At 42.6% G+C, this 10,000-nt stretch overlaps 1 protein-coding gene across 1 annotated transcript in view; it reads right to left on the bottom strand.

Annotated features, from left to right (window-relative positions):
• LOC134437038 (adenylate cyclase type 4-like) overlaps positions 1-10,000 on the bottom strand; it is a 55,691-nt gene that overhangs the window by 18,001 nt on the left and 27,690 nt on the right. Inside the window, exons 5-15 of the mRNA XM_063186467.1 lie at positions 9,978-10,000; positions 8,186-8,325; positions 6,989-7,100; positions 6,083-6,210; positions 5,195-5,353; positions 3,873-4,029; positions 3,159-3,290; positions 2,386-2,420; positions 2,007-2,066; positions 1,600-1,663; positions 1,034-1,131 (exon numbers count right to left, since the gene is read on the bottom strand). The exon at positions 9,978-10,000 is cut by the window's right edge and continues 127 nt beyond it. Of these exons, the coding sequence (XP_063042537.1) occupies positions 1,034-1,131; positions 1,600-1,663; positions 2,007-2,066; positions 2,386-2,420; positions 3,159-3,290; positions 3,873-4,029; positions 5,195-5,353; positions 6,083-6,210; positions 6,989-7,100; positions 8,186-8,325; positions 9,978-10,000 (1,108 nt within the window). The remainder of the gene's footprint in view (positions 1-1,033; positions 1,132-1,599; positions 1,664-2,006; positions 2,067-2,385; positions 2,421-3,158; positions 3,291-3,872; positions 4,030-5,194; positions 5,354-6,082; positions 6,211-6,988; positions 7,101-8,185; positions 8,326-9,977) is intronic.

Below are 10,000 nucleotides of genomic sequence, written 5' to 3' on the forward strand. Positions count from 1 at the left end.
GGAATTGACTGCTCTTACTGGTCCTGTTAGGCTTTTATGGTGTGTTCGGTCCTCTTTTTAATCACACCCGGTCCTCTAGCTGTCCTTAATTGATTGCACCAAGTCACAAGTGCAACTTGTCCGGACTCATAAGCGAACTGTACAGAGACCACGTCAATGAAGGTCTCAGTACAGTTCACTTCTAAGGGATCTGGGTACACTTTGGAGCATTCACATATGCACGGACAAATGCTGAGTCAAAGGTCTGAGTTCACTTAAATGGCTGTTAGGGACCAAGTGTGAAAACCCTATTATTTGTCTCTAGTTCTGTGCTCTGTGCTAGCCTGGTCCTGACCATCCCATAATACTACCATTTCCATTTCGTATTTATGGTCTGGACTTTGTTTGATCTGTCTCGATTGCAGGAAGCAGGAAGGGCATTTTCGGAATCAGTATTTAACTCAGTATTTAAAATCAGTATTTAACTTATAAGTTGTTGAACAAACATGTCAATGATGTCTATCTGTGGCGTAGGACCATTTAACAGACATGTCTGACAGAACATCCTACCGTAGGATAAAATGACAATGTAGGACCGTTTGTCAGAACACCGGCGAAAATCCTACCGGTCAACATCGCTCCACAGAGGACAGGTACCAGACATAGTGCGGAGCCAAGTGTCTTGGCGGAAGTACGTAGGATGGCGCGCGAGGCTAGCTCTGTGCCATTGTGGAAAACATATATGCTTTTTATAAGGTTAATCATTCATAGTAATGCAGCTTTGAAACACTTTAAGCAGTGATGAAAGTGACATCATCAAGAAGAAAATATTCACATTTTGCAGTTTATACACAAATTCAGAAGCGTGAAAGGGAACATAATATTATCAAGTATGCAGAACACTTGTCGGACACAAAGGCAATTCAATCCACTTACAGTAATAAAAACACAAAAACATTGCACACAGTGCGCACAAGCACAAAGACAGTAATCGTACAGAGTAATCGCATGAAGGATGAAGGATGAAGTATGAAGAACAAAGTGGAGAACTTACTTCTCTGAGACGAGCATTTGGACTGTAAAGATGGTGCAGAAGATGCCGGCTAGGCATATGGCTGACTTATGCATGCCTTTCAGCTCAATCAGACGATACTGGAAGACACACCACAACACAACACACATACAAGCAGACACACGGGTGTACGCACAAAGACATACAAGCAGACACACACACACACACACACGCATGCACGCACACACACACACACACACACACACACACACACACACACACACACACACACACACACACACACACACACACACACACACACACACACACACACACACACACACACACACACACACACACACACACACACAAACACACACACACATACACGCACACACACACACACAGAGCAAGAGAGCGAGAGAGAGAGAGAGAGACAGACAGACAGACAGACAGACAGACAGACAGACAGACAGACAGACAGACAGACAAAAAGAGTCACAGAGAGTACACAAAAGTCAGGTATACAGTATATTCAACACAAAACTAATTTGCAAAATTTTAAGCTTTAAAGACAGTCAGATAAAGGATTTAGTGTGATGCAATACCTGTTTCTCCAGTGTGTGGTCATTGAAGAGCAGGGTTAAACAGTCCATCTTCTTTGCTTTTGTTCTAATAGAGTCAGATTAAAAGCAGATTGATAGAAAGAGGAAGTAGAATATAGCCTAATGTACACTCACGCATACAAGGCTTGATTCATGCAAATGATGCCTCTCTACACATATCCAACTTAACAAATCTAGTAATATTCAGTACACAATGCAATATTACAGTAAACACAATCCAGTACAATAGATTGGCATAAATTAGAAAAGGACAAAAACGTCCGTAAACAATGCCAGTCATAGTTGTAATTGTTGTCATCACAGGGGAATTCTTTACACAAAAGAAGTGATTGACATGTTGACATTGGAGTGAGCTGTCACCATGGTAACATGACCAAAGCGCTACATACTTAGCTGCGTTGAGTGGGTCCAGAGACTCGAAGCGGCCCTCACTCAACACCTGCGGAGAGCTATGGGAGATAAGAGAGAGAGAGAGAGAGACAGAGAGAGAGAGAGAGAGAGAGAGAGAGAGAGAGAGAGAGAGAGAGAGAGTGGGGGGGGGAAATGGAATAAGAGAAAGAGAGAGAGAGACATAGGCTTACACATATGTTCTTGTAGACTTGTGCTTTCGCAATGTAAAGATATCTGTCACATTAATAGAAAATCTAATTGAATTGGACTACTGTAAATTGAATAGCAAAAACGAAACAACACAAAGTGAGACAGAGGAAAGACAAATATAATGCGAGAATGAGTAAATGAAATTGTCAAAAAAGAAAAGGTACACACCTGTTATCCCGAGTGCCTGTCTGTCTGGGTGCACCCTACAAGGAAGAAGAAAAACAACATGACATAGTAGATGAATGGTTCTCAGGTGGCATAACTGGAAATTGGACGTGTTGAAAAATAGGAATGACTGAACGGCTGACTTCAGTAAAGGTGACAGGAGTAGAGGGAAAATTTAAGAAAAAAACACACTGCATATTTACAGAAATCTATGATATTAATTTTGACATAAAATAATTTCAATTCATACGATTTGAGTACTTTGTTCCTTGTCAGACTTTTCCCATCATTTTCAGCACCATCATTTCTGTGCAGACAATAAAGTTTATCTTATCTTATCAGTTACACATTCTTACACTATTTGATAAATAGTTACAGCAACAAAAGTTTTTAAAGTTTTGTAAATTTCTTGGAGGCAGTCCAGGTTGGACTGGGAGGACTGGGACTCACATGTTAGGCGTGTGTGCACTGAGGAGAACTTAAGTGTTGGTTATGCACGTACGTATGTGAGAGAGAGAGAGAGAGAGAGAGAGAGAGAGAGAGAGAGAGAGAGAGAGAGAGAGAGAGAGAGAGAGAGAGAGAGAGAGAGTGTGTGTGTGTGTGTGTGTGTGTGCGTGCGTGTGTGTGTGTGTGTGTGTGTGTGTGTGTGTGTGTGTGTGTGTGTGTGTGTGTGTGTGAGTGTGTGTGCGTGCGTGCGTGCGTGCGTGCATGTGTGTGTGTGCGCGTGCGTGGCTGCGTGGCTGCGTGGCTGCGTGCATATGTGGTGGGGTACTCACACGTCGTGTGTGTGGAGCATCAGGGTGGCTGAGGTCAGAGAAGGGGTTGATGGTTTTCCAGGACTGTAGGTACTGCGACATGCGCACTGAGGCTCGCTGCTTACGCCCACTCACTGTCAGATGGTAGGAGGGCTGGACACACACACACACACACACACACACACACACACACACACACACACACACACACACACACACACACACACACACACACACACACACACACACACACACACACACACACACACACACACACACACACACACGTAAAGGGAGAGAGAGACACCAATACATATGTAAATACAGATATCACATATGTACACAACCTTATATATGCACATATATGCACATAGATTCAAAACCATTTTTTCAATCAGCTCAGTATTGACAGACACACCATGCCAAAAGATTGCTCAGCTTTTATTTTATTTTTTATTTTTTTTGCAGGTGTCATCCTCTGTGTGGGGGTTGATACTCTCCATACTGTAGTACACCACAATTAAATTGAAAAAAAACTTTTGGAGGTTTTCGCATTGACAGACACCCGCCATAAAGACACTGTCCCTTACTTACCTTACCTTACCTTACATAAACGGCAATCAAATTTAGAAAAAGAAATTTCATTGACAAGATACCCGCCATAATGGTACTTCTATGCATATAATCCTTTTTTTGACAACGTAGGATTGACAACAGACCCCGCCATATAGGTACCTCAGGTTTTTTGCCCGTGTCGTCCTCTATGTGTGGGTCGATGACCAGGTAGGTTCTCCTGCCAGCCAGGTAAGGGTCCCGCGTCTCCCCCTGCCCTTCCTCCACTTGGTACGCCCCACCCAGGTGTCTCAGGGTCTCCTCTGTGATGTGGACCCTCCTGGAAAACACACATGTACGTCAGGGCTTGACACTGGCACCTGCCAACCAGCCAAATGCTGGTAAAACTTGGCTGTGGCTGGTAGCAATGTCAGTGTCACTAGCCAATTTGGCAGGTAGCTTATTCTATGGCACGACATATCAGAATAGCGTATATTCTGCACTTTGCCCCTTGTGTATCAATTGTTTGTATTTAAGCTCAAGAAAAAGTTCAGTTACTCAGTTTCTATTTGGTTTTTTTTTCATGTAGAAACCCATGGACTCATCTTACTGCTTTAAGCACCTCAGTTTCTGAGGTTAGATGTACAGCGTAATGGTTAAAAAAAAATCTAGTTTAGTAGAATAGCTGGATGGCTAGTGACTCGGGAAAACCAGAAGCTACAGTGGCCGACAAGCGAAAAAGTTAATGTCAAGCCCTGATGTACGTGTATGTTAAACATTCAGATACGTAAACACACAAACATATGTAAGCAATGGTAACAACAATCAGTGATGGGCAAGCTGGAATCATTAGTTACCTCCGCCAAAGAGGTTATGTTTGGGGTCACGTTAGTTTGTCTGTCTGTCTGTCTGTTTGTCTGTCTGTCTGTCTGTCTGTCTGTTTGTTTGTCTGTTTGTCTGTCTGGTTGTCTGTCAGCAAAATAACTCAAAAGGTTGTGCACAGATTTTGATTCCATTTTGAGTTTGTGAGATATTGTACACAAGGAACAAGTGATTCAATTTTGGTGGTGATCCGGATAACTATAGGGATCCAGGAATTTTTAAAAAGATTCTTCACCATTGCGGAATAGGACGAGTTTTGACATTCCAGTTTCTAACTGCACAAAAACAAGGCAGAAAGACTTGAAAAAATGAGGGTGTAACATAGTCAAATGTTCTATCAAACAGCTTCCTTGGCGAATGTCTGCACTCTCTGAGTGCATTTCTATTACGCTGCAATGCCACCTATTCCAAATTACCTGCTTGCTAACTGTTCAATTCAATCCCCAAATAAGACAGCTAAAACCAGGTAATATAAAGTATGTGGCACTGTATTTTAACTAATGAGTTCAGATTACCCGTCACCGACAACAATAGACTTTATCCACATTCAGTAGACGCACACACATAAAAGTACATACACTCACACAAACATGTGTAACGTACAGTAGCTCACTGGTTCTTACCCTGGCAATCCCCCAGACTCCATATGATTGGCTAGCGTCACGTCATGTGACCAGACGTCATACTGCCACTTCTGTAGGCCAATCACGCCGCAGAGGACGTTGCCGGTGTGCACGCCCACCCTCATGCTGATGTCCACTCCGGTGGCTATGCGCAGTTTACTGTAGCGGGAACAGACAGATTAACAGACCAATTACAGCTGCTTCCTGTACTACTGTACTTCTTTTTAAAATATTTTTGGGAGTTTTAAACTTTATTGGTGACAGGACAGTGAAGAGTGGGATACGAGTGGGAGAGAGAGACGGGGGAGGATCGGGAAATGACCTTGGTCAGGAATCAAACCTGGGTGGCCTGCGTAGCAGTCCAGAGCCCAGCCGATTAAGCTACGGCTGGGCCGTACCACTGTACTTCTGTGGTACAGATTACTGACACAGAACAGTAAAGACCAATGAAATTTGTCCACAGTGAACTGCAGAAGAACAGTAAAGTTTACGGCAGTAAAACAGCCAAAGGCTAACCGACGAAATCTGTGGACCGTGTACTGTAACATGATGGACAGTGTAACAGACCAATCATATCTTTATAGATATTGCGTCATGGCATCTCTTTCTGTATTTAGAAACGTGGTGCCTTGATTGCTTTACTCATACATTTTTTTTTCTTTCATTTCAAGGTGGAGCCAGGAAGGACGGGAGTTACGCTTAACCCGTTAAGACACAGTGTTATAAACTTGCAATGACCAAGTCATAGTGCATGACGAAAGGCCCTTCATTATGTTGTAGTATTGTAGTACTATGGTAGTTAACTTTTTCAATGACTATCACAACGTGCCACTGGAGGTACGTGCATTAAGGGGCTACGTACTGTGTTGTGATTGGCTGTACACTTACTTGATGGCAGTGCACATGTCAAGGCCCATCTTCACACAGTGGCTAGCGTGCTTGGGTTTAGCGTACGGCAGGCCGGACACACAGTAGTAGCAATCCCCAAGAATCTTAATGCGCAAACACTCATTTGCCTAGCGTTAAGGGAAACAGAGAGAGAGAGAGAGAGAGAGCGAGAGAGAGAGAGAGAGAGAGAGAGAGAGAGAGAGAGCGAGAGCGAGACAGAGACAGAGACAGAGAAAATGTAACATCTCATTACTGAGCTGTAATATTGGCTCAAAAACAATCACCCAATCAATCAATTAAGTAATCAATCAATCAATCAATTAATTAATCAGTATCTACTCAAAAACTCAACCATGTCATGCATCAAGTGTGGGTGTATGTCTCATGTCATTGAAGCAACCTTGTTACATCCTTACATACAGTCTATCAGTCTCTTTGTGTGTGTGTGTGTGTGTGTGTGTGTGTGTGTGTGTGTGTGTGTGTGTGTGTGTGTGTGTGTGTGTGTGTGTGTGTGTGTGTGTGTGTGTGTGTGTGTGTGTGTGTGTGTGTGTGTGTGTGTGTGTGTGTGTGTGTGTGTGTACGTGCACATCTATCTACATGTTTGCCTCACCTTGGCGATGACATCCAAGCATCCAAAAGAACAGCTTGTCTGTCTGCCTGTCAATCTATTGAGCTGCCTCCCCGTCTGTCTACCTGTGTGTCTGTCTGTATCTCTACATGTTTGCCTCACCTTGGCGATGTCATCGAAGCGTCCAAACAGCTTGTTGAGCACCGCCACCAGCTCCTGCTAGCCAGGACTACCTACCTGCCTGCCTGGTTGCCTGTCTGTCTGTCTGTCCATCTATTGAGCTGCCTCCCTGTCTGTCTACCTGTGTGTCTGTCTGTATTTCTACATGTTTGCCTCACCTTGGCGATGTCATCGAAGCGTCCAAACAGCTTGTTGAGCACCGCCACCAGCTCCTCTGGGGTGCAGGTGCTGGCCAACCGCGTGAAGCCCACGATGTCCGCATACAGGATACTGAGGAAAACACAGGTACAGGAAGTGGTAATTGGACGACATTTAGTATACAGCGCCTTTCCACTCTTTTGAGCACTCAAAACGCTTCACAGTGTTTGCCTCACATTCACCCATTCACACCCACTAGCGGCAGACGCTGCCACGAAGGGTACCACCCTGCCACCACGAGCAATGTTGGGTTAAGTATCTTGCTCAAGGACACATCGATGAGGTCAGGCAGACCTACCTAAGAGACTGAATACCAATAGGCTCATTTCACTTAACGCAATGACACTTGAACATTGGTTTACTTTTGATTTTCAGCCTGTCTGCCTTGCCTATCTATCTATCTATCTATCTATCTATCTATCTATCTATCTATCTATCTATCTATCTATCTATCTATCTATCTATCTATCTATCTATCTATCTATCTATCTATCTATCTATCTATCTATCTATCTATCTATCTATCTATCTATCTATCTAGCAAGCACCCCCTTAGAAAAGGTGTATTCGCAATTTCATCCCATTGTCATTAAATTGTTTGACAATGACCACGAGAACGTCAATATTATCATTTATCGCAATAATTTCTTGGCCAATTTATCGTCCCCGCAAAATGTGTTATCGAGACAGCCCTACATACAGGTTAGGGGTTGGTCAGTTGAAGTTATAAGTGCGGGGTTTCTGAGTTCTGAGTATGCACAAGGAGAAGGCACAATGATAATTAAAATTCCAGACTCCTTGTGTGTACCATACCGCAGTGGTTCTTACTGTAACCTTTTTTCTTGAAGCACCCCCTAAACTCTGCCCAAGACAAGCCGTGCACCCCCAAACCAAACGTCTATACGTGTATACGCACAAAAAAGTGATTCAAGTGAATTATTACAATGATTCTTGCTTTAGACATTAATCAATTCTTTAATAACTTTACATTAGGTCCAAAACATGTTTTAATTTGTTCTTGATTTGGCCTAATTATGAGGTTTAGAATCAGAATTTTGGTCAAAACCTCAACATAAACAAAATTCCGTGCACCCCCTGAAATCTCTGGCGCACCCCCAAGGGGTGCCCGCACCCCAGGTTAAGAACCACTGCCATACCTGACGTCTTTGTGCTGTTGTATATAGAGGCTGTGGAAGTTCTGCGCTCGGTCGGGCTGGTTCTCCGAGAGGCGCTTGGTGACCTCGGCCCTGATCTCAATGGCCACGCAGCGCGGTAGAATAGACAGTAGCAGATGCTCCTACAATGACATATTTACATAACACGGTTACTCTTTATTTTAATGGCTCACTATTACAGTGGATCTGTCACATTAGGTACAGTGTAATAACCAGTGTATCAATATTTAATACCATGTATTATCAGTGTAACACTGTGTGTCAATTTTGTACTTACATTTAGGGTTACGGTTAGGGTTGGGGTTGGTACATGGTGTGTACACTGGTATTACATGGCATTAAATATTGTTACACTGGTTATTACACTGTACCTAATGTGGTAGATCCACTGTTATAGTGAACGACTAAAATAATGTGTTACCCATAACACTATATAGTCTAGTCGTGATTTCATGAACCCAGAAATGTTGAGTACCCTAAAGTTTTACTGCAGAAATGTCATCTATAGGTCAAATGAAGGGGATTTAGCTTGGTTGCCCGAAGTTGCACTTTGGGCAATTTGCATAATTAGCATAAATATATTGTTAAGGTAAGGACTACTACTGGTGAATACGCTTGAAAAATTAAATCGTAGATATCACCTTGAAACTTTCTCAGTTGATTGCTGACAATAAGAAAAGAAAAAAATGTATGGGATGTTTTTTGTATTTTGATGTTTAGATATGCAAATGAGGGCATGAATCATCAATTATGCACTAATTTGCATACACACGAAATCAGCTTTGCATGGTAAAACCAGACTCAAAATTATTTTTCTGTGGGTAAAATTTGTATATTTCAGGGTTGAATTGGTGAAAACCCTCTGAGGAACCTGGTCAAGAAGATGTTTTGACATGGATAGATTATCGTGGACTCTTTTAAGGGTTTTACCGTTACGGAAGTGACAAAAGCACCAGACATTGCATGGTGTTTCTTTGAGTGAGTCTGTGCTTACATGCTTGACAGCAAATGTAACATTGTGAACAATATGAGAAGATTCATACTTGGTCTGTATTAAAATGAGTATTTCCCACACTAAAACTAAGGTGAGAATAGACTGCTGCGAATGCTCACTCAGCAGCATACTGAATGGGGAGGTGTCAGTGCAACAAGGTGTCCAATGCATTTTTTTCTTCTCTTATCATCAGTAATCAACTGAGAAAGTTTCAAGGTGATATCTATGATTTAAGTTTTTTTGTCTATTCACCTATATAGTTTTGCCTTAACAATGTATTTATGCTAATTATGCAAATTGCCCAAAGTGCAACTTCGGGCAACCAAGCTAAATCCCCTCATTTGACCTATAGATGACATTTCTGCAATAAAACTTTAGGGTACTAAACATTTCTGGGTTCAGTATAGGGGCCTATGGGGATCACGACTGGACTAATATTAGAGATTGGGAACACATGTTTTCTGCATATGTGTGACTGTATGGGAGTGCCCTTTGATAGTTTTCACTCCTTGCACTGGATATGTGTGTATGAGTGTATCTGTGGGCATACATATGTCTGTTTTGTGTACTTACTGGATGTGCACATATTGTGCGGTGTGTGTGTGTGTGTGTGTGTGTGTGTGTGTGTGTGTGTGTGTGTGTGTGTGTGTGTGTGTGTCTGTGTGTGTGTGTGTGTGTGTGTGTGTGTGTGTGTGTGTGTGTGTGTGTGTGTGTGTGTGTGTGTGTGTGTGTGTGTGTGTGTGTGTGTGTGTGTGTGCCTGCGTACATGTATGCGTTTACCTGTTTGTATTTCTGCAGGGCCA

Source organism: Engraulis encrasicolus, chromosome 21 (assembly GCF_034702125.1).
Source record: "Engraulis encrasicolus isolate BLACKSEA-1 chromosome 21, IST_EnEncr_1.0, whole genome shotgun sequence".
In the NCBI taxonomy this organism is placed as follows: domain Eukaryota; kingdom Metazoa; phylum Chordata; class Actinopteri; order Clupeiformes; family Engraulidae; genus Engraulis; species Engraulis encrasicolus.